The 24,163-nt window shown below is 47.9% G+C and overlaps 1 protein-coding gene across 1 annotated transcript in view; it reads right to left on the bottom strand.

The window, feature by feature from the left end:
* Positions 1–9,033: 9,033 nt before the first annotated feature.
* The window catches only part of EPHX2 (epoxide hydrolase 2), a 60,499-nt gene continuing 45,369 nt past the window's right edge, over positions 9,034–24,163 (bottom strand). The window contains exons 13-19 of the mRNA XM_058801217.1: positions 23,831–23,905; positions 20,676–20,721; positions 19,157–19,259; positions 18,225–18,294; positions 14,501–14,581; positions 11,829–11,887; positions 9,034–9,174 (exon numbers count right to left, since the gene is read on the bottom strand). Of these exons, the coding sequence (XP_058657200.1) occupies positions 9,087–9,174; positions 11,829–11,887; positions 14,501–14,581; positions 18,225–18,294; positions 19,157–19,259; positions 20,676–20,721; positions 23,831–23,905 (522 nt within the window). The 3' untranslated portion in view covers positions 9,034–9,086. The remainder of the gene's footprint in view (positions 9,175–11,828; positions 11,888–14,500; positions 14,582–18,224; positions 18,295–19,156; positions 19,260–20,675; positions 20,722–23,830; positions 23,906–24,163) is intronic.

Below are 24,163 nucleotides of genomic sequence, written 5' to 3'. Positions count from 1 at the left end.
TACCAAATAAATAAATAATTCATTAATGAAGCACTAATTAAGGTTCTGTAATTAGAGAAGGAAAATTCCCATGGAGAGGCCGGGAAATCCTGCTGGGAATGATTAATGAATAATTAATGAAGGTTATGTAATTAAAGAGTGAATAATTATATAATACAATTTCATATACTAAAAATAAATGTTTTAATAATTAATTAAGGTAATATATGGGATGTAAACATAATGATGAACTTAATATAAAAATTCAAAATGATAATAATACCAAATATAACATGAATTAATTGAAATAGAACATAAATTAATTTCATTAATAGAAAATAAATGCACCAATAATGAATCAGTTTAATATATTAAAACAAAAAAGAATTAGGATATTAAATGGAAATAAATTAACAATTCTTTGGTTTTATTTATTATTTATTAATCAGTGACTTTATTTACATAAGAATAAACTCCCTAATAATTAATTGAATATATTTATATTAATAAACATATTGATAATAATAAATATACTGATATTAATAAACACATTCACAACGAATGACCTTAATATAATAAATATTCACGTAATAATAATTATTTAATTATCATTAATTATTAACCACTATTAATTAACCAAATAGATTAAAAAGAAATTTTATAAGTAATTAATTAAATAAGCATTTATAAGTAATTAACACCTGATATTAAAAGAAATACATTAATCATGAATTCATGGAAAAAATGAAAAGAAAAATGTGAATTGGGAATGATTCAGTGCATGAATGAATGAATTAATGAATGAATGAATTAATGAATGAATGAATTAATGAATGAATTCATTCATGACCGTCCTTGCCCTTGCAGCTCTCCCAGGAATTTTTGGGGGATTTTTCAAGGAGATTTTTGGGATTTTTTGGGGATTTTTTTTGGGATTTTCCCGGATTTTTTCAAGGACTTTTCAGGAATTTTTTCGGCTTTTCGGGGAAACTTTATTTTTGTTTAATTTTTCCCGGATTTTTTCGGGTTTTTCCCCATTTTTCCCAAGATTTTTCCCTTTTTTTTTTAGTGGGGGGGGAATTTTCCCCGGATTTTGGGGATTTTTCCAAACATTTTTCCGGAATTTTTTTGTCTGGGCTTTCTGGGGCTTTTTTGTCGGATTTCTTTGGTATTTTTTTATTTTCCCCAGATTTTTTTTAAGGCTTTTTCTCCGATTTTTAAAGTCTTTTTCCTGGATTTTTGCCGGATTTTTGAAGAATTTTTTTTCGGATTTTTGGTTTTTGTTTTTGTTTTGTTTTGTTTTTTTCTTTTCTTTTTCCCGGATTTTTCCTGGGGTTTTTCCCGGTTTTTTTTTTTTTTAATTTTTGGGGAATTTTTTTATTTATTTTTCCCGGATTTTTCCAAGATTTTTCCCGGTTTTTTAAAGGATTTTTCCTGGATTGTTTTTAATTTTGGGTGGATTTTTTGCATTTATTTTCCCCTGATTTTTCCCGATTTTTTTTTTTTTTTTTTTTGGGGTGGGATTTATTTTTTTATTTTTCCCCGGATTTTTCCCGGATTTTTTATTTTTATTTTTGGGGATATTTTTTTTATTTTTCCCAGATTTTTCCCGGATTTTTTTTTTTTATTTTTGGGGTACTTATTTTCTTCTTTCCTTATTTTCTTATTTCCTCTTTTTCCCCCATTTTCCCAAGATTTTTCCCGGATTTTTCCCGGATTTTTTTTGTATTTTTGGGCTATTTAATTTTTTATTTTTCCCGGATTTTTCCTGTTTTTATTCCCGGTTTTTTTTTAAATTATTGGGGAATTTTTAATTTATTTTTCCCGGATTTTTCCTGGTTTCCCCTCCATTTTTTCCAAGATTTTTCCCGGTTTTTTAAAGGATTTTTCCCGGATTTTTTTTTTTAATTTTTGGGGGATTTTTTGCATTTCTTTTTCCCGGATTTTTCCTGATTCTTTTCCCGGATTTTTTTTTTTATTTTTGGGTTATTTATTTATTTATATTTCCCATCTTTTCCCTGGTTCTTTCCCCATTCTTTCCAAGATTTTTCCCGGATTTTTTTTTATTTTTGAGGAATTTTTTATTTATTTTTCCCGGATTTTTCCTGATTTTTTTTCCCTATTTTTCCTGGTTTTTTTCCGGGATTTTTCCTGCTTATTTTTTTATTTTAGGGCTATTTATTTCTTTTATTTATTCAGGATTTCTCCTGATTCTTTTCCCGGATTTTTTTTTTTTATTTTTGGGGATTTTTTTTTTTTTCATTTTTCCCGGATTTTTCCGAGTTTTTTTTTTTCCCATTCTTTTCCTGGATTTTTTTTTTTTATTTTTATTTTTGGGGAATTATTTTTATTTACTTTTCCCGGATTTTCCCCGGATATTTCCCCGTTTTTTTACTAACATTTCCCCGTTTTTTGAAGGATTTTCCTCCCAGATTTTTCCCTATTTTTTTTTAATTTTTGGGATCTTTATTTTTTTATTTTTCCCGGATTTTTCCTGATTTTTCCCCCCGTATTTCTCCCCGATTTAACCCCTTCCTTTCCACTCCCCCCCCCCTTTTCCCACCCGAACCGCGCAGGAATTCCCGATTTTTTCGGGAATTTTTCCCTCCAACTCCACCCAAACTTTTCCCTCCCCACCAAAAAAAAAAACCCAAAAATTCCCAAAATTTCGGCGCCAAGATCGGGCCCACAGAGGGGGGTCGGGAGCCGAATTTTTGGCGGGAAAAATCGCGATTTTGGCGCGAAAAAGCCGCGGGAGTTTCCGTACCTGCGAGACGGAGAAATCCCCAGCGCGGGGAGAGCCGAGCGGGGAAGGGGCGGGGCTTGGAGGGGGCGGGGCTTGAGGAAGGGGCTGAGATTGCTGAATGGGCAGAGTTTTATGAATGGGCGGTGCTTGGCAAGGGGCGGAGCTTAAGGAATAAGCAGTGCGGAATGGGCGGGGCTTCAGCAATGAACGGGGCTTTGGGGATGGGGCGGGGCTTAGGGGAGGGGCGGGGCTTCGGGATGGGGCGGGGCTTGGAGAATAAACAGGGCTTAGGGATGGGGCGGGGCTTAGAGAAGGGGCGGAGCTTGAGGGAATGGGCGGAGTTTGGGAGGGAGCGGGGCTCATGAAGAGGGGTGGTGGAATGGGCGTGGCTTTTGAGGAAGGGGCGTGGTTTGGGGAATAGGCGTGGCTTGGGGGAATGGTCCGCGCTTAAGGGAGGGGCGGGGGTTTGGATGGGCGTGGCTTTGTGGAAGGGGCGTGGCTTGGGGAAATGGACGTGGCTTTGTGGAAGGGGCGTGGCTTGGGGAAGGGCCTGGCTTAGAGAATGACAACGGGTTGAAGAAAGGGCGGGGCTTCTGGAAAGGGGGCGTGGCTTGGGGAAGGGGCGGGGCTTGGAGATATGGACATGGCTTTAAAGAAGGGGCGTGGATTGTGGAAGGGGCGTGGCTTGGATAATGACCATGAGTTGAAGAAGGGGCGGGGCTTCGGGAAAGGGGGCGGGGCTTAGCGGAAGGGGCGTGGCCAGGGAGAGGAGGGGGGAGGGCGGGAGCGGAGCAGGGAGGGGAAATCAAAGCGAATTTTTGGGGGGAAAATGGGAAATTTTGGGACAAAGTGGATTTGTTTTGGGAAAAGGGGATTTTTAGGGGATAAAGAGAAATTTTGGGGGGCAAGGATGGGATTTTTGGGGGGTTTTTTGGGGAAAAATGGGGGTTTGGGGGGCGAAAATTTGGGGTTTTTGGAGGAGCTTTATTGGAGGCAAAATGGGATTTTGGGGCGATTTTGGGAGGAAAATGGGAATTTTAGGGGGTTTTGGGGGGAAAATGGGAATTTTTGGGGACAGGTGTGATTTTTTGGGGTTTTTTGGGGGAAAATTGGGTAAAAATGGGATTTTGAGGGGTGAAAAAAGGGAATTTTTCGGAAATTTGGGGGGGAATTGGTGTTTTGGGGGCATTCTTGGGGAAAAAATGGAATTTTGGAGGGCGAGAATGAGAATTTTTGGCGATTTATTTGGAATTCTTGTGAGAATTCTTCTGGAATTTTTGGGGAATTCTGTTGGAATTATTGGGGATTGTTTTGGGGAATTTTTTGGGAATTTTTTGGGGTTTTTGTGGGAATTTTGGGGAATTTTTTGGGAATTTTTTTGGAAATTTTGGGGAATTTTTTGGGGAATTTTTGGGGGAATTTTGCGGGAATTCTCAGTGGTTCTTCGGGAATATTTGGGAAATATTTGGGAATTATTGAGGAATTCCTGTGGGAATTCTTCTGGAAAGTTTTTGGGAATTTTATGGGAATTTTGGGGGAATTTTTTGGGAATTTTTGGGAATTTTTTGGGAATTTTTGGGGAATTTTTTGGCAATTTTTTGGGATTTTGTGGGGAATTTTTTGGGGAATTTTTTGGGAAAATTTTGTGGGAATTCTCAGTGGTTCTTCGGGAATATTTGGGAATTATTGAGGAATTCCTGTGGGAATTCTTCTGGAAAGTTTTTGGGAATTTTATGGGAATTTTGGGGAATTTTTTGGGAATTTTTGGGATTTTTTTGGGGATTGTTTTGGGGAATTCTTTGGGAATTTTGGGGGGTTTTTGTGGGAATTCTCAGTGGTTCTTCAGGAATCTTTGGGAAATATTTGGGAATTATGAAGGAATTCCTGTGGGAATTCTTCTGGAAAGTTTTTGGGAATTTTATGGGATTTTTTTGGAAATTTTGGGGAATTTTTTGGGAATTTTTTGAGGAATTTTTTGGGAATTTTTTGGGAATTTTTTGGGATTTTTGGGGGAATTTTTTGGGATTTTGTGGGAATTCTCAGTGGTTCTTCGGGAATATTTGGGAAATATTTGGGAATTATTGAGGAATTCCTGTGGGAATTCTTCTGGAAAGTTTTTGGGAATTTTATGGGAATTTTGGGGGAATTTTTTGGGAATTTTTTGGGGAATTTTTTGGGAATTTTTGGGGGGTTTTTGTGGGAATTCTCAGTGGTTCTTCAGGAATATTTGGGAAATATTTGGGAATTATTGAGGAATTCCTGTGGGAATTCTTCTGGAAAGTTTTGGGGAATTTTTGGGGAATTTTTTGGGCTCAGAGGGAGGGGAATCTCAAGGATTCCAAGGAAACCAAAATTGCTTTAAAATCCCAAAATTTTATTTTTCCGTGTTTGAAACAGCTTAAAGGAAACAATTAATGATTCATAATTAATTAGTAATTCTTGACTCCTGATTATTGATGATTAGTTGTTGATTAATAACCATTAATTAGAATCTGGTGAATTATTTGTTAGTAATTATTAGTTAAGAATTCGTTTCTTGGATTCTTTAAAGTTTGGAATTCCCGGGAAAAATTCCCAAGCCAAGCTTGGAATTCCTGGCAGGAAAATTCCCACAAATTCCAGGAAAAAATTCTCGTTTAAAGGTTGGAATTCCTGAGAAAAACTCATCGGGAAAAAATGGGAATTCCCAGGAAAAAATTCCCACTCAAGGCTTGGAATTCCTGGGGAAAATTTCTGCTCCGAATCTTGGAATTCCATGGAAAGTTTCCTTTGGAAATCTTGGAATTCCAGGGGAAAATTTTCTGCTCCGAATCTTGGAATTGCAGGGAAAATTTCCCTTTGAAATCTTGGAATTCCTGGGAAAAATTTCTCCTCCAAACCTTGGAATTCCAGGGGAAAATTCCCATTGAAATCTTGGAATTGCAGGGAAAAATTCCCACTGAAATCTTGGAATTCCAGGAAAAGTTTCCCAATTGAATCTTGGAATTCCGGGGAAAAATTTCTGCTCCAAATCTTGGAATTCCAGGGGAAGTTTCCCATTGAAATCTTGGAATTCCTGGGAAAATTTCCCCACTGAAATCTTGGAATTCCTGGGAAAAATTTCTGCTCCAAATCTTGGAATTCCTGGGGAAATTTTCCCACTAAAATCTTGGAATTCCTGGGAAAAATTCCCATTGAAATCTTGGAATTGCAGGGAAAAATTCCCATTGAAATCTTGGAATTCCAGGGAAAATTCCTCACTGAAATCTTGGAATTCCAGGGAAAATTTTCTGGTCCAAATCTTGGAATTCCTGGGAAAAAAATTCCCACAAATTCCTGGGGGAAATTTCCCACTGAAATCTTGGAATTGCAGGGAAAAATTCCTGCTCCAAATCTTGGAATTCCAGGGAAAAATTCCCACTGAAATCTTGGAATTCCAAGGAAAGTTTCCCATTGGAATTCCAGGGAAAATTTCTGCTCCAAATCTTGGAATTCCAGGGGAAGTTTCCCACTGAAATCTTGGAATTGCAGGGAAAATTCCTCAGCGAAATCTTGGAATTCCTGGGAAAAATTTCTGCTCCAAATATTGGAATTCCTGGGGAAATTTTCCCACTAAAATCTTGGAATTCCTGGGAAAAATTCCCACTGAAATCTTGGAATTCCTGGGAAAAATTTCTGCTCCAAATCTTGGAATTCCTGGGGAAATTCCTCACTGAAATCTTGGAATTCCAGGGAAAATTTTCTGCTCCAAATCTTGGAATTCCTGGGAAAAAAATCCCACAAATTCCTGGGGGAAATTTCCCGCTGAAATCTTGGAATTGCAGGGAAAATTCCTCACCGAAATCTTGGAATTCCTGGGAAAAATTTCTGCTCCAAATATTGGAATTCCAAGGAAATTTTTCCCACTAAAATCTTGGAATTCCTGGGAAAAATTCCCACTGAAATCTTGGAATTCCTGGGAAAAATTCCCACTGAAATCTTGGAATTCCTGGGAAAAATTTCTGCTCTAAATCTTGGAATTCCTGGGAAAAAAAATTCCCACAAATTCCTGGGGGAAATTTCCCACTGAAATCTTGGAATTGCAGGGAGAGTTTCCCATTGAAATCTTGGAATTGCAGGGAAAAATTTCTGCTCCAAATCTTGGAATTCCAGGGAAAAATTCCCACTAAAATCTTGGAATTCCAGGCAAAAATTCCCACTGAAATCTTGGAATTCCTGGGAAAAATTTCTGCTCCAAATCTTGGAATTCCTGGGAAAATTCCTCACTGAAATCTTGGAATTGCAGGGAAAGTTTTCCATTGGAATTCCAGGGAAAATTTCCAATTGAAATCTTGGAATTCCAGGGAAAATTCCTCACTGAAGTCTTGGAATTCCAGGGGAAAATTCCTCACCGAAATCTTGGAATTCCTGGGAAAAATTTCTGCTCCAAATCTTGGAATTCCTGGGGAAATTTTCCCACTAAAATCTTGGAATTCCAGGGAAAAATTCCCACTGAAATCCTGGAATTCCTGGGAAAAATTTCTGCTCCAAATGTTGGAATTCCAGGGAAAGTTTCCCACTTAAATCTTGGAATTCCAGGGGAAAATTTCTGATCCAAATCTTGGAATTCCTGGGAAAGTTTCCCATTGAAAACTTGGAATTCCAGGGAAAAATTCCCATTGAAATCTTGGAATTCCTGGGAAAAAATTTCCACAAATTCCTGGGGAAAATTTCCCACTGAAATCTTGGAATTCCAGGGAAAGTTTCTCCTCCAAACCTTGGAATTCCAGGGAAAAATTCCCACTAAAATCTTGGAATTCCAGGGAAAATTCCTCACTGAAATCTTGGAATTCCAGGGAAAATTTTCTGCTCCAAATCTTGGAATTCCTGGGAAAAAAATTCCCACAAATTCCTGGGGGAAATTTCCCACTGAAATCTTGGAATTGCAGGGAAAAATTCCTGCTCCAACTCTTGGAATTCCAGGGAAAAATTCCCACTGAAATCTTGGAATTCCAAGGAAAGTTTCCCATTGGAATTCCAGGGAAAATTTCTGCTCCAAATCTTGGAATTCCAGGGAAAGTTTCCCACTGAAATCTTGGAATTGCAGGGAAAATTCCTCAGCGAAATCTTGGAATTCCTGGGAAAAATTTCTGCTCCAAATATTGGAATTCCTGGGGAAATTTTCCCACTAAAATCTTGGAATTCCAGGGAAAAATTCCCATTGAAATCTTGGAATTCCAGGGAAAAATTCCCACTGAAATCTTGGAGTTCCTGGGAAAAATTTCTGCTCTAAATCTTGGAATTCCTGGGAAAATTCCTCACTGAAATCTTGGAATTCCAGGGAAAATTCCTCACTGAAATCTTGGAATTGCAGGGAAAATTTTCTGCTCCAAATCTTGGAATTCCTGGGAAAAAAATTCCCACAAATTCCTGGGGGAAATTTCCCGCTGAAATCTTGGAATTGCAGGGAAAAATTCCTGCTCCAACTCTTGGAATTCCAGGGAAAAATTCCCACTGAAATCTTGGAATTCCAAGGAAAGTTTCCCATTGGAATTCCAGGGAAAATTTCTGCTCCAAATCTTGGAATTCCAGGGAAAGTTTCCCACTGAAATCTTGGAATTGCAGGGAAAATTCCTCAGCGAAATCTTGGAATTCCTGGGAAAAATTTCTGCTCCAAATATTGGAATTCCTGGGGAAATTTTCCCACTAAAATCTTGGAATTCCAGGGAAAAATTCCCATTGAAATCTTGGAATTCCAGGGAAAAATTCCCACTGAAATCTTGGAGTTCCTGGGAAAAATTTCTGCTCTAAATCTTGGAATTCCTGGGAAAATTCCTCACTGAAATCTTGGAATTCCAGGGAAAATTCCTCACTGAAATCTTGGAATTGCAGGGAAAATTTTCTGCTCCAAATCTTGGAATTCCTGGGAAAAAAATTCCCACAAATTCCTGGGGGAAATTTCCCGCTGAAATCTTGGAATTGCAGGGAAAATTCCTCACCGAAATCTTGGAATTCCTGGGAAAAATTTCTGCTCCAAATCTTGGAATTCCAGGGAAAGTTTCCCATTGAAATCTTGGAATTCCAGGGAAAAATTTCTGCTCCAAATCTTGGAATTCCAGGGAAAAATTCCTACTGAAATCTTGGAATTCCAGGGAAAAATTCCTACTGAAATCTTGGCATTCCAGGGAAAATTTCCAATTGAAATCTTGGAATTCCAGGGAAAATTCCCCACTGAAATCTTGGAATTCCAGGGAAAAATTTTCTACTCCAAATCTTGGAATTCCAGGGAAAGTTTCCCATCGAAACCTTGGAATTCCAGGGGAAAATTCCCACTGAAATCTTGGAATTGCAGGGGAAAATTCCAGGAAAAAAAAATCAAATTCCGGGGAAAAGTTGCGGGATGTCAAAGTTTGGAATTGTTGGGCCGGGAATTCTCCTCCGGGGGGAGATTCCGCAGCCAGCGCAGCACGATCCCGGTCAGCTCCGACGGCCTGAGGGAAAAACGGAAAATTCCAGAAATTTTGGGGAATTTTTGGGAATTTTCGGGAAAATTTTGGGGGGAATTTTGGAGAATCTTTGGGGGATTATTGGGGAAATATTTGAGAGTTCCGGGGGAATTTTCTTCAGGAATTCTTTGGGAACTTTTTGGGAATTCTTAGGGGAATTCTTGGGGAAATATTTGGGGATTTTTTTGGGATTTTAGGGAATTTGAAGGAATTTTGGGGCATTATTGGGAAAATTTGGGGGGATTTTTGGGAATTTTTGGGAAAATTTTGGGGGAATTTTAGGGGGATTATTGGGGAAATATTGGGGAATTCTGGGGGAATTCTTCAGGAATTCTTTGGGAATTTTGGGGGAATTTTTGGGGAAGTATTTGGGGATTTTTTGGGAATTCTTTGGAGAAATATTTGGGGGTTTTGGAGATTATTGGGAAAATTTGGGGGGAAATTTTGGGAATTTTTGGGAAAATTTTGGGGGGATTTTTGGGGATTATTGGGGAATTCTTCAGGAATTCTTCGGGGAAGTTTTGGGGAAATATTTGGGAAATCTTTGGGAATTTTGGGGATTTTTTTGGGAATTCTTTGGGGAAATATTTGGGGATTTTGGGGGATTTGAGGGAATTTTGGGGCATTATTGGGAAAATTTGGGAGAATTTTTGGGAAAATTTTGGGGGGAATTTTGGGGAATCTTTGGGGGATTATTGGGGAAATATTGGGGAATTCTGGGGGAATTCTTCGGGAACTTTTTGGGAATTCTTAGGGGAAGTTTTGGGGAAATATTTGGGGATTTTTTGGGAATTCTTTGGGGAAATATTTGGGGATTTTGAGGAATTTTGGGGGAATTTTGGGGGATTATTGGGAAAATTTGGGGGGGAATTTTGGGAATTTTTGGGAAAATTTTGGGGGAATTTTTGGGGATTATTGGGAAATTCTTCAGGAATTCTTCGGGAACTTTTTGGGAATTCTTAGGGGAAGTTTTGGGGAAATATTTGGGAAATCTTTGGGAATTTGGGGGATTTTTGGGGAAATCTTTGGGAATTTTGGGGATTTTTTTGGGAATTCTTTGGGGAAATATTTTGGGATTTTGGGGCATTATTGGGAAAATTTGGGGGAGATTTTTGGGAATTTTTGGGAAAATTTTGGGGGAATTTTTGGGGGATTATTGGGGAAATATTGGGGAATTCTGGGGGGATTCTTCAGGAATTCTTTCGGAATTTTTTGCGGAAATCTTTGGGAATTTTGGGAATTTTTGGGGAAGTATTTGGAGATTTTTTTGGAAATTCTTTGGGGAAATATTTTGGGATTTTGGGGGAATTTTGGGGCATTATTGGGGAAATTTGAGGGGGAATTTGGGAGAATTTTTGGGAAAATTTCGGGGGAATTTTTGGGGAATCTTTGGGGGATTATTGGGGAAATATTTGAGAGTTCTGGGGGGATTCTTCAGGAATTCTTTGGGAATTTTGGGGGAATTTTTGGGGAAGTATTTGGGGATTTTTTTGGGAATTTGAGGGAATTTTGGGGGATTATTGGCAAAATTTGGGGGAATCTTTGGGGGATTATTGGGGAAATATTGGGGAATTCTCGGGGGATTCTTCAGGAATTCTTCAGGAATTCTTCAGGAATTCTTTGGGAACTTTTTGGGAATTCTTAGGGGAATTCTTCAGGAATTCATTGGGAACTTTTTGGGGAAATCTTTGGGAATTTTGGGAATTTTTGGGGAAGTATTTGGGGATTTTTTTGGGAATTCTTTGGGGAAATATTTGGGGATTTTGGGGGATTATTGGGAAAATTTGGGGGGATTTTTGGGGAAATATTTGGGAATTCTTCAGGAATTCTTCGGGAATTCTTTGGGAGTTTTTTAGGAATTTTTGGGAAATCTTAGGGAAGTTTGGGGGAATTCTTGGGGAAATATTTGGGAATTCTTTGGGGATTTTTTGGGAAATTTTTTGGGAAGTTTTTGGGAATTCTTTGGGAATCCTGTGGGGAATATTTGGGAATTATTCAAAATTCCTCAGGGAATTCTTTGGGAATTTTTGTGGAATTCTTGGGGCATTCTTAGAGAACTTTGGGGGAATTATTGGGGAATTTTTGGAGATTTTTTTGGGACATTTTGGAGAATTTTTAGGAATTTTGGGAATTTTGGGAATGGGGAATCCTGGGGATTTTGGGAATCTTGGGAATTTTGGGAATTGCAGGATTTGAGAATTCTGGGGTTTGGGAATTCCCAGGAATATTTGGGATCCCGAATCCTGGGAATTTTGGGAATCCTGGGAATTCTTGGAATCCTGGGGATTTTGGAAATTTTGGGAATTTGGGGAATGGGGAATTTTGGGGATTTTGGGAATTTTGGGATTTTTGGGACTTTTGGGAATCCTGGGACTTTTGGGAATTTTGAGAATTTTGGGAATTTGGGGAATTTTGGGAATATTGGGAATCCTGGGAATTTTGGGAATTTTGGGAATCCTGGGAATTTTGGGAATGGGGAATTCTGGGAATCGGGAATTTGGGGAATTCTGGGAATGGGGAATTCTGGGATTGGGGAATTTTGGGAATTGTGGGAATTTTGGGAATTGTGGGAATGGGGAATTTGGGGAATGGGGAATTGTGTGAATTTGGGCACTTTGCGGCTGCGGGGCCGCCCCCACCTCTCCATCTGTGTCCAGTGGCCGCAGTCCTCGATGTGGCCGCGCTGCAGCCGCGGGATCTGAACGGGAAAGGGCCCGGATGGAACCTCCCGGAACCTTCCAGAACCTCCCAGAACCTCCCAGAACCTTCCAGAACCTCCCAGAACCTCCCAGAACCTCCCAGAACCTTCCAGAACCTCCCAGAACCTTCTGGAACCTCCGGGGAACCTTCCGGAACCTCCCAGAACCTTCCGGAACCTCCCAGAACCTCCCGGAACCTCCCAGAACCTTCCAGAACCTTCTGGAACCTCCCAGAACCTTCCGGAACCTTCCAGAACCTTCCAGAACCTTCCGGAACCTCCCAGAACCTCCCAGAACCTTCCAGAACCTCCCAGAACCTTCTGGAACCTCCGGGGAACCTTCCGGAACCTCCCAGAACCTCCCGGAACCTCCCAGAACCTTCCAGAACCTTCCAGAACCTTCCGGAACCTTCCAGAACCTTCCGGAACCTCCGGGGAACCTTCCGGAACCTCCAGAACCTCCGGGACCTCCGGAACCTCCCAGAACCTTCCAGAACCTTCCAGAACCTCCCGGAACCTTCCGGAACCTCCCGGAACCTTCCGGAACCTTCCCCAGCTCCCACCCCTCCCCTGGCAACAAGAAATTCCCACTTTTCCCCCATTTTCCCAGATTTTTGCTGGATTTTTCCCAGTTTTTCCCCATTTTTTCCCCATTTTTTCCCCATGTTTTTCCCATTTTTTCCCATTTTTTTTCTGAATTTTTCCCAATTTTTCCCACATTTTTCCCGTATTTTCCCCATTTTCCCCCCATTTTTTTCCCTTCTTTCTTGCATTTTTTCCAATTTTTCCTGGTTTTATTTTTTCCCAATTTTTCTTGGTTTACTTCCCATATTTTTCCCAATTTCTTCCCATTTTCCCCCACTTTTTCCCCATTTTTTCACATTTTTCCCAATTTCCCCCACATTTTCCCTTTTTTTTCCCGATTTTTTCCTGTAATTTTTTCCCTTTCTTCCCCATATTTTCCCCATTTTTTCCTGTATTTTCCTCACATTTTCCCCATTTTTCCCCGTATTTTCTCCATTTTTTCCCCCCATTTTTTTCTGAATTTTTCCCCATTTTTCCCGTATTTTCCCCATTTTCCCCCCATTTTTTCACTTCTTTCTTCCATTTTTTCCAATTTTTCCTGGGTTTTTTTTCCCCAGTTTTTCTTGGTTTATTTCCCATATTTTTCCCAATTTTTTCCCATTCTCCCCCAATTTTTCCCTGTAATTTTTTCCTGTAATTTTTTCCCTTTCTTCCCCGTATTCTCCCCATTTTTTCCTGTATTTTCCTCACGTTTTCCCCATTTTTTCCCCGTATTTTCCCCGTGTTTTTCGCATACTTTTTCCAATTTTTTCCCATATTTTCCCCGGTTTTTCCCCGTATTTTTCCCCGTGTTTTCCCCGTATTTTTCCCAATATTTTCCCCTTTTTTTCCTGCATTTTCCACACATTTTCCCCATTTTTTCCCCATATTTTCCCCATAATTTTTCCCATTTTTTCCTGTAATTTTTTCCCTTTCTTCCCCATTTTTTCCTGCATTTTCCGTACATTTTCCCAAGTTTTTTCCCCATTTTTTCCCCATATTTTCCCCATACTTTTCCCCATTTTTTCCCCATTTTTTCCCCATTTTTTCCCCGTTTTTCCCCCATTTTTCCCTGTATTTTCCGTACATTTTCCCCATTTTTTCCCCATATTTTTCCAATTTTTCCCCATTTTTCCCCAATTTTTTCCCATATTTTCCCCGTATTTTCCCGGTATTTTCCCCAATTTTTCCCATATTTTCCCCGTATTTTCCCCCATTTTTTCCCCATATCTTCCCCGTATTTTTCCCTGAATTTTTCCCATTTTTTCCCCATTTTTTCCCCGCATTTTCCCCGTATTTTCCCTGTATTTTCCCCAATTTTTCCCCGTATTTTCCCCATATTTTTCCCATATTTTCTCTGTATTTTCCCCATATTTTCCCCAATTTTTCCCCGTATTTTCCCCAATTTTTTCCCATATTTTCCCCGTATTTTCCCTGTATTTTCCCCGTATTTTCCCCAATTTTTCCCCGTATTTCCCCGTATTTTTCCCATATTTTCCCTGTATTTTCCCCAATTTTTTCCCATATTTTCCCCATATTTTTTCCCATATTTTCCCCGCATTTTTCCCAATTTTTTCCTATTTTTTCCCCCTATTTTCCCCTTTTTTTCCCCGTATTTTCCCCAATTTTTCCTCCCATTTTCCCCGTGTTTTCCCCGTATTTTATTTTCCCCGTATTTTCCCGGTATTTTCCCCAATTTTTCCCCATATTTTCCCTGTATTTTCCCCAATTTTTTCCCCGTATTTTTCCCATATTTTCCCCGTTTTTTCCCGAATTTTTTCCCATATTTTCCCCGTTTTTTCCCCTGAATTGTTCCCATTTTTCCCTGTATTTTCCCGAATTTTTTCCCATATTTTCCCCGTTTTTTCCCCGCATTTTCCCCATATTTTCCCCGTATTTTCCCCTGAATTTTTCCCATTTTTTCCCCATTTTTTCCCCGCATTTTCCCCGTATTATCCCCAATTTTTCCCCATATTTTCCCCGTATTTTCCCCATATTTTTCCCATTTTTTCCCCATTTTTTCCCCCATTTTCCCCGTGTTTCCCTCACCCATTTCTCCATGCCCTTGCTCAGGCCGGGTTTCAGCACCGGGTCCTTCCCGGCCGTCACCATCAGCGCCGGCAGCGGGATCTGCCCCAACGGGGAGAAATCCGGGATTGGGGGGTCCCCAGGGGGAAAATGGGATTTGGGGGGGTCCCAGCCGGGATTTGGGGGGTCCCCAGGGGGAAAAATGGGATTTGGGGGGTCCCAGCCGGGATTTGGGGGGTCCCGAGGGGGGGAAATGGGATTTGGGGGTCCCAGCCGGGATTTGGGGGATCCTGAAGGGATTTGGGGGATCCCAGAGGGGATTTGGGGGGTCCCGAGCGGAGAAAATGGGATTTTGGGGGGTCCCAGCCGGGATTTGGGTGGTCCTGAGGGGGGGGAAAATGGGATTTGGGGGATCCCAGCTGGGATTTGGGGGGTCCCAGCCGGGAATTGGGGGATCCCGAGGGGAAAAAAATGGGATTTGGGGGGTCCCAGCTGGGATTTGGGGGCTCCCCAGGGGGAAAAAATGGGATCTGGGGGATCCCAGCCGGGATTTGGGGCATCCTGAAGGGATTTGGGGGATCCCGAGGTGGAAAATGGGATTTGGGGGGGTCCTGAAGGGATTTGGGGGGTCCCGAGGGGGGGAAAATGGGATATGGGGGATCCCAGATGGAATCCAGAGGGGATTTGGGGGATCTGGAGGGGATCTGGGGGATCCTGAGGTGGAAAATGGGATTTGGGGGGTCCCAGCCGGGATCTGGGGGGTCCCGAGGGGGGAAAATGGGATTTGGGGGGTCCCAGCCGGGATTTGGGGGGTCCCAGAGGGGATTTGGGGGGTCCCAGAGGGGGGAAATGGGATTTGGGGGCTCCCAGACGGGATTTGGGGGATCCCAGAGGGGATTTGGGGGGTCCCAGCCGGGATTTGGGGGGTCCCGAGGGGGGGAAAATGGGATATGGGGGATCCCAGATGGAATCCAGAGGGGATTTGGGGGATCTGGAGGGGATCTGGGGGATCCCGAGGTGGAAAATGGGATTTGGGGGGGGTCCCAGCCGGGATCTGGGGGGTCCCGAGGGGATTTGGGGGATCCCGAGGGGAGTCTGGGGGGAATGTGGGGGGGCCTGAGGGGATCCAGGGGGGCCCTGGAGACGCTAAATTGGGATCGGGGTCAGGATTGGGATCGGGGTCGGGATTGGGGTCAGGATCGGGGTCGGGGTCGGGGTTGGGATCGGGATCGGGATTGGGGTCGGGGTCGGGGTCGGGGTCGGGGTCGGGGTCGGGGTCGGGATCGGGATCGGGACTGGGGTCGGGGTCGGGATCGGGGTCAGGATCGGGGTCGGGGTCGGGGTTGGGATCGGGATCGGGGTCGGGATCGGGGTCAGGATCGGGGTCGGGGTCGGGGTTGCTTTGGGGACGGGGATGGGATCGGGATCAGGCTCAGGGATCATTTTGGGATCAGGGCCGGGCTCAGGATCACGATGGGATCAGTTCGGGGATGGGTTTGGGGTCGGGGATCGTTTTGGGAATTTGGATCGGGGTTGGGATCGGGATTGGGATCGGGATAATTTCTGGGGATAGGGATGGGTTTGGGATCGGGTTCAGGGTGGGATCAGGACGGGGATTGGGATCAGGGATCAGGGCGGGATCAGGATGGGGATCGGTTCGGGATGGGGCTCAGGGATCAGGGTGGGATCAGGATGGGGATGGATTTGGGATCGGGCTCAGGGATCAATTTTGGGATGGGGATGGGGGTCGGGACTGGGCTCAGGGACCAGTTTGGGGGTGGGGATCGGTTCGGGATTGGGCTCAGGGATCGGTTTTGGGATGGGGATCGGTTTGGGATCGGTTTGGGATCGGTTTGGGATGGGGACGGGTTTGGGATGGGGCTCAGGGACCATTTTGGGATTGGGATCGGGTTTGCTCCTCCCCGCCCTGCCCCGGGCGCTCAGAGCTCAGGATCAGGGTGGGACCAGGGTTGGGGATGGGGATCCCTCTGGGATCGGGCTCAGGGATCAGTTTGGGATCACTTTGGGATGGGGATCGGTTTGGGATCAGGCTCAGGGATCAGTTTGGGATCAGTTTGGGATGGGGCTCAGGGATCAGTTTGGGATCGGGATCAGTTTGGGAGCAGTGTGGGATGGGGATCGGTTTGGGATGGGGCTCAGGGATCACGGTGGGATCAGTTTGGGATTGGGATGGGTTTGGGATGGGGCTCAGGGCCAGGATCAGTTTGGGGATGGGGCTCAGGGATCATTTTTGGGATGTCAATGGATTTGGGATCACGTTCAGGGATCATTTTGGGATCGGGATCGCTCCTCACCGTCCTGCCGCGGGCGCTCAGGGCCCAGCTCCGGGATCAGGGCCAGGATCGGGATTGGGGATGGGGATGGGTTTGGGATCGGGCTCAGGGATCAGTTTGGGATCAGGATGAGGATGGGGATCGGTTTGGGATTGGGATTGGTTCGGGATGGGTCTCGGGGCTCAGTTTGGGGTTCAGGATGGGGCTCAGGGCTCAGGGCTCAGTTTGGGGTTCGGGATGGGGCTCAGGGCTCAGTTTGGGGTTCAGGATGGGGCTCGGGGATCAGTTTGGGATGGAGATCGGGCTCAGGGCTCAGTTTGGGGTTCGGGATGGGGCTCAGGGCTCAGTTTGGGGTTCAGGATGGGGCTCAGGGCTCAGTTTGGGATGGGGATGGGGCTCAGGGCTCAGTTTGGGGTTCAGGATGGGGCTCGGGGCTCAGTTTGGGGTTCGGGATGGGGCTCAGGGATCAGTTGGGGTTCGGGATGGGGCTCAGGGATCAGTTTGGGGTTCGGGATGGGTCTCAGGGCTCAGTTTGGGGTTCAGGATGGGGCTCAGGGCTCAGTTTGGGGTTCAGGATGGGGCTCAGGGCTCAGTTTGGGGTTCGGGATGGGTCTCGGGGCTCAGTTTGGGGTTCAGGATGGGGCTCAGGGCTCAGTTTGGGGTTCAGGATGGGTCTCGGGGCTCAGTTTGGGGTTCGGGATGGGGCTCGGGGCTCAGTTTGGGATGGGGATGGGGCTCCGGGCTCAGTTTGGGGTTCGGGATGGGGCTCAGGGCTCAGTTTGGGGTTCAGGATGGGGCTCGGGGCTCAGTTTGGGGTTCGGGATGGGGCTCAGGGCTCAGTTTGGGGTTCAGGATGGGGCTCGGGGCTCAGTTTGGGGTTCGGGATGGGGCTCGGGGCTCAGTTTGGGGTTCGGGATGGGGCTCGGGGCTCAGTTTGGGGTTCGGGATGGGGCTCAGGGCTCAGTTTGGGGTTCAGGATGGGGCTCGGGGCTCAGTTTGGGGTTCGGGATGGGGCTCGGGGCTCAGTTTGGGGTTCAGGATTGGGCTCAGGGATCAGTTTGGGGTTCGGGATGGGGCTTGGGGCTCAGTTTGGGGTTCGGGATGGGTCTCGGGGCTCGGGGCTCAGTTTGGGGTTCAGGATTGGGCTCAGGGATCAGTTTGGGGTTCGGGATGGGGCTTGGGGCTCAGTTTGGGGTTCGGGATGGGTCTCGGGGCTCAGTGTGGGGTTCGGGATGGGGCTCGGGGCTCAGTTTGGGATGGGGATGGGTCTCGGGGCTCGGGGCTCAGTTTGGGGCTGGGTCTCCCCGCTCACCGTCCGGCCGCGGGCGCTCAGGGCCCAGCTCCGGGATCAGGGTGGGATCAGGGTTGGGGATGGGGGTGGGTTTGGGATCAGGCTCAGGGATCGGTTTGGGGATGGGTCTCGGGGCTCGGGGCTCGGTGTCCCCGCTCACCGTCCGGCCGCGGGCGCTCAGGGCCCAGTCGTGGTTCTCCCGCAGGTTCCGGTACCAGTTCAGGGGCCCCCTGGGAAACCCCGCAGGGAGCTGGCAACGATCCCAGAGGGGCATCGGGGCAGGGGTCGGGGATCGGGGATCGGGGATCGGGGATCGGGGCAGGGGTCGGGGATCGGGGATCGGGGCAGGGATCGGGGCAGGGATCGGGGATCAGGGCAGCGATCGGGGCAGGGATCGGGGCAGGGGTCGGGGATCAGGGCAGCGATCGGGGCAGGGGTCGGGGCAGGGGTCGGGGATCAGGGATCGGGGATCGGGGCAGGGATCGGGGCAGGGGTCGGGGATGGGGGCAGGGATCGGGGATCGGGGATTGGGGATTGGGGATCGGAGCAGGGATTGGGGATCGGGGATCGGAGCAGGGATCGGGGCAGGGATCGGGGATCGGGGCAGGGATCGGGGATCGGGGATTGGGGATTGGGGATTGGGGATCGGGGATCGGGGCAGGGATCGGGGCAGGGGTCGGGGCAGGGATCGGGGATTGGGGATCGGGGATTGGGGATCGGGACAGGGATCGGGACAGGGATCGGGGATCGGGGATCAGGGCAGGGGTCGGGGATCGGGGCAGGGATCGGGGCAGGGATCGGGGATCGGGGATCGGGGATCGGGGCAGGGATCGGGGCAGGGGTCGGGGCAGGGATCGGGGATCGGGGCAGCGATCGGGGCAGGGGTCGGGGCAGGGATTGGGGATGGGGGCAGGGATCGGGGATTGGGGATCGGGGATTGGGGATCGGGGATCGGGGCAGGGGTCGGGGATCGGGGATCGGGGCAGGGGTCGGGGATCGGGGCAGGGATCGGGGCAGGGATCGGGGCAGGGGTCGGGGATCGGGGCAGGGGTCGGGGATCGGGGGTCGGGGCAGGGATCAAGCGGATCCCACCTGAAGCCGGACTTGCGGAACTGCCGGACGTAGTAGCGCAGCACGGCCGGGGGCAGCAGGCGGCTCTCGGGGGGATCCTCGGGGAGCCCCACCAGGAGACCCCCTGGGAACACAACGGGAGGGAGGGATCCACCCGCAATGGGATCCCCCAGATCACCCCCCACCCCCCCCGGAGCCACCCTCGGCATTGCTGACGTCACTCAGGATCCCCCGCTCCCAGGGAACCCCTGAGGATCCCCCCCAGATCCCAGGGGATCCTCCCAAATCCCACGGGATCCTCCCCAGATCCCAGGGGATCCCCCATTCCAAAATCCCAGGGGATTCCCACCGGCCCAGATCCCCCATTCCCACGGGATCCCCCATTCCCACAGAATTCCCACATCCCAGGATCCCCCCCAGATCCCAGGGGATCCCCCCAAATCCCAGGGATCCCCCATTCCCACAGGATCCCCCATTCCCACTGAATTCCCACAGGCCCAGATCCCCCATTCCCACAGGATCCCCCATTCCCAGGGGATCCCCCCCAAATCCCACAGGATCCCCCCCAGATCCCAGGGGATCCCCCATTCCCAAATCCCAGGGGATTCCCACAGGCCCAGATCCCCCATTCCCACGGGATCCCCCATTCCCACAGAATTCCCACAGTCCCAGACCCCCATTCCCACGGGATCCCCCCCAGATCCCAGGGATCCCCCATTCCCACAGAATTCCCACATCCCAGGATCCCCCCCAGATCCCAGGGATCCCCCATTCCCACAGGATCCCCCATTCCCACTGAATTCCCACAGTCCCAGACCCCCATTCCCACGGGATCCCCCCCAGATCCCAGGGGATCCCCCATTCCCAAATCCCAGGGGATTCCCATCGGCCCAGATCCCCCATTCCCACAGGATCCCCCATTCCCACAGAATTCCCACATCCCAGGATCCCCCCAGATCCCATGGGATTCCCATTCCCACAGAATTCCCACAGTCCCCGATCCCCCATTCCCATAGGATCCCCCCCCAGATCCCAGGGATCCCCCATTCCCACAGGATCCCCCATTCCCACTGAATTCCCACAGTCCCCGATCCCCCATTCCCACGGGATCCCCCCCAGATCCCAGGGGATCCCCCATTCCCACAGAATTCCCACAGGCCCAGATCCCCCCCAAATCCCAGGGCTCCCCCATTCCCACAGAATTCCCACATCCCAGGATCCCCCATTCCCACAGGATCCCCCCAAATCTCACAGGATCCCCCCACTTCCAGGTGATCCCCCCAAATCCCACAGAACCCCCCAAATCCCACTGGATCCCCCCATATCCCAGGGGATCCCCCATTCCCACGGGATCCCCCCCAAATCCCAGGGGATTTTTCATCCCCACAGGATCCCCCAAATCCCACAGAACCCCCCCAAATCCCACTGGATCCCCCCCCCCCCCCATTTCCCGATCCCACAGGATCCCCGGGGGATCCCCCCCGTTCCCGATCGCGGTCGATCGCGGGGATCCCCCGCGGCCGTTCCCGGGCGCTCCCACCTCTCTGGCGGACGCGGCGCACGTCGAGGGGCACGGGCAGCCGATCCTGCGGGCGCAGGGCGTCCAGTGACCGGGGATCCCCGCACCCCAAGGGACCCGGGGGGCGGATCCCAGAAATCCCAGAAATCCCAGAAATCCACCCCAGAAATCCATCCCACAAATCCCACAAATCCATCCCAGAAATCCCAGAAATCCATCCCAGAAATCCCACAAATCCCACAAATCCCAGAAATCAATCCCAGAAATCCCACAAATCCCAGAAATCCCAGAAATCCATCCCAGAAATCCATCCCAGAAATCCCAGAAATCCCACAAATCCCACAAATCCATCCCAGAAATCCCACAAATCCCACAAATCCATCCCAGAAATCCCAGAAATCCCACAAATCCCAGGGGATCTCACAAATCCATCCCACAAATCCCAGAAATCCCACAAATCCCAGGGGATCCCCAGAAATCCCAGAAATCCATTCCAGAAATCCCACAAATCCCAGAAATCAATCCCAGAAATCCATCCCAGAAATCCCAGAAATCCCAGGGGATCCCACAAATCCCACAAATCCCACAGATCCCACAGATCAATCCCAGAAATCCCAGAAATCCCAGAAATCCCAGAAATCCCACAAATCCCAGAAATCCCAGGGGATCCCCACAAATCCCAGAAATCCCAGAAATCCCAGGGGATCCCCACAAATCCCAGAAATCCCACAAATCCCAGAAATCCCAGGGGATCGGGGATGGTCCCAGAGCGAGGGATCCCATTGGAGGCTCAAAAGCACTCTGGGATTGCCCATTTTGTTGGGATCCAGCCCCTCAGGCAGTCTCAATCCCGATCCCGATCCCAATCCCGATCCCGATCCAGATCCCAATCCCAATCTCAATCCCGATCCCAATCCCGATCCCAATCCCAATCCCATTCCAACCCCAATGCCCATCCCGATCCAGATCCCAATTCCAGTCTCAATCCCAATTCCGATCCCAGTTTTGATCCTCACCCTGATCTCGATCCTGATCCCAATCAATCCCAATCCAATCCCAATCCTGTTCCTGTTCCTGATCCCCATCCCAACCTCATCCCATCATCAATCCCAATCCCAATCCCGATATTGATGTAATCCCAATCCTGATCCCAATCCCAATTCCCATCCCCATCCCAATTCCCATCCCCATCCCAATCCTCTTCCTGATTTCAATCCCAATCCCAATCCCAATCCCAATCCCGATCCCGACCTCAATCCAATCCCAATGCTGATCCTGGTCCCAATTCCAACCTCAATCCCAATCCCAATCCCGATATTGATTTAATCCCAATCCTGATCCCAATCCCAATTCCCATCCCCATCCCAATCCCCTTCCTGATTCCCATCCCGATCCCAATCCCAACCCTGATCCCGATCCCAATCCCGTTCCCAGTCCAACCCTGACCCCAATCCCCATCCTGATCCCCATCCCATCCCCACCTCAATCCCAATCCCAATCCCAAATCCCAATCCCAAATCCCATCCCTGACCCCGATCCCAAACCCATTCTGTGTTCTGATCCCAATCCTGATCCCAATCCCACCCCCAATCCAAATCCTAATCCCAATCCTAATCCCCGATCCCAACCCCGATCCCGATCCCATTCCATTCCCCATCTTGACCCCAATCCTGATTCTGATCCCACTCCCATCTCTACCCCAACCCCAACGCCAATCCCGATCCCGATCCCGATCATGATCCCATTCTCATTCCAACCCCAACCCCAACCCCAACCCCACGTCTAATCCCAATCCCAATCCCAACCCCAACCCCAACCCCAATCCCAACCCCATCCCGGACCCCATTCCCAATGCCAAGAGTGACCCTGACCCCATTCCCACCCCATTCCCAACCACAATCCCGTTCTCAATGCCAATCCCCAGCCTGATCCCAACCCCAACAACCCCAACCCCAACCCCAACCCCATTGGAACCTCAATCCCAATCCCAATCCCAACCACGATCCCAATCTCCATCCCAACCCCAACCCCAACCCCAGCCCTGATCCCATTCATGATCCCGATCCCAAACCCATTCACCATCCCAAGCAAAATTCTGATCCCAATCCCAATCTCCATCTCAATGTCCATCCCAATCCCAATCCCATCCCAATCCCATTCCCATTCCTGACCCCAACCCCGATCCCAAACCCCAAACCCCAAATCCCACCCCCAAATCCCAAACCCCAAATCCTAAAACCCAATCCCAAATCCCAAATCCTGACCCCAATCCCAAATCCCAATCCCCAATCCCAACCCCACATCCCCAAAACCCAATCCCCAATCCCAATCCCCAATTCCCAAACCTCAAACCCCCAATCCCAAACCCCCAATCCCCAACCCCAAATCCAAATCCCAATCCCCAATCCCAATCCCAAATCCCAATCCCCAATCCCAAATCCCAAATCCCAAACCCCAAACCCCAAACCCCAAATCCCAAATCCCAAATCCCAAACCCCAGATCCCAATCCCAAACCCCAAATCCCAAATCCCAAACCCCAAACCCCAAATCCCAATCCCAAACCCCAAATCCCAAACCCCAAATCCCAAATCCCAAATCCCAATCCCAATCCCAATCCCAATCCCAAACCCCAAACCCCAAATCCCCAATCCCAAATCCTAATCCAAAATCCCCAATCCCAAACCCCAAATCCTAAACCCCAAACCCCAATCCCAAATCCCCAATCCCAAATCCCAAACCCCAAATCCCAATCCCAAACCCCCAATCCCAAACCCCCAAACCCCAATCCCAAATCCCAATTCCCAATTCCCCAACCCCAAATCCCACTCCCAATCCCAAATCCCAAATCCCAAACCCCAAATCCCAATCTCAAACCCCAAATCACAACCCCCAAATCCCAATCCCAATCCCAAACCCCAATTCCCAATCCCAAACCCCAAATCCCAAATCCCAAATCCCAAACCCCAAATCCCAATCCCAAACCCCAAACCCCAAACCCCAATTCCCAATTCCCAAATCCCAAATCCCAAATCCCAATCCCTATTCCCAAACCCCAAACCCCAAACCCCAAACCCCAAACCCCAATTCCCAAATCCCCAATTCCCAAACCCCAAACCCCAAATCCCCAATCCCAAAATCCCAACCCCAAACCCCAAACCCCAAACCGCGGTCCCACCTCGGGGGCGGCCGATCGGATCAGGATCTTCAGGGTCCTCGCGATGTCCTTCTCCAGCTCCGCCTCCGCCACGCCCTGGAACACCGGGAAAGCCCCAAAAACACCGGGATCAACCCCAAAAACAGCGGGAAAACCCCAAAACCACCGGGATCGACCCCAAAACCAGCGGGATCGACCCCAAAACCACCAGGAAAACCCCAAAAACCACCGGGATCAACCCCAAAACACCGGGATCAACCCCAAAACCACCAGGAAAACCCCAAAAACCACCAGGATCAACCCCAAAACACCGGGATCAACCCCAAAACCAGCAGGAAAACCCCAAAACCACTG

Source organism: Ammospiza caudacuta, chromosome 3 (genome assembly GCF_027887145.1).
Source record: "Ammospiza caudacuta isolate bAmmCau1 chromosome 3, bAmmCau1.pri, whole genome shotgun sequence".
Classification (NCBI taxonomy): domain Eukaryota; kingdom Metazoa; phylum Chordata; class Aves; order Passeriformes; family Passerellidae; genus Ammospiza; species Ammospiza caudacuta.
The sequence above is the reverse complement of the archived record's forward strand: the minus strand, read 5'-3'. Positions and strand labels throughout refer to the sequence as shown.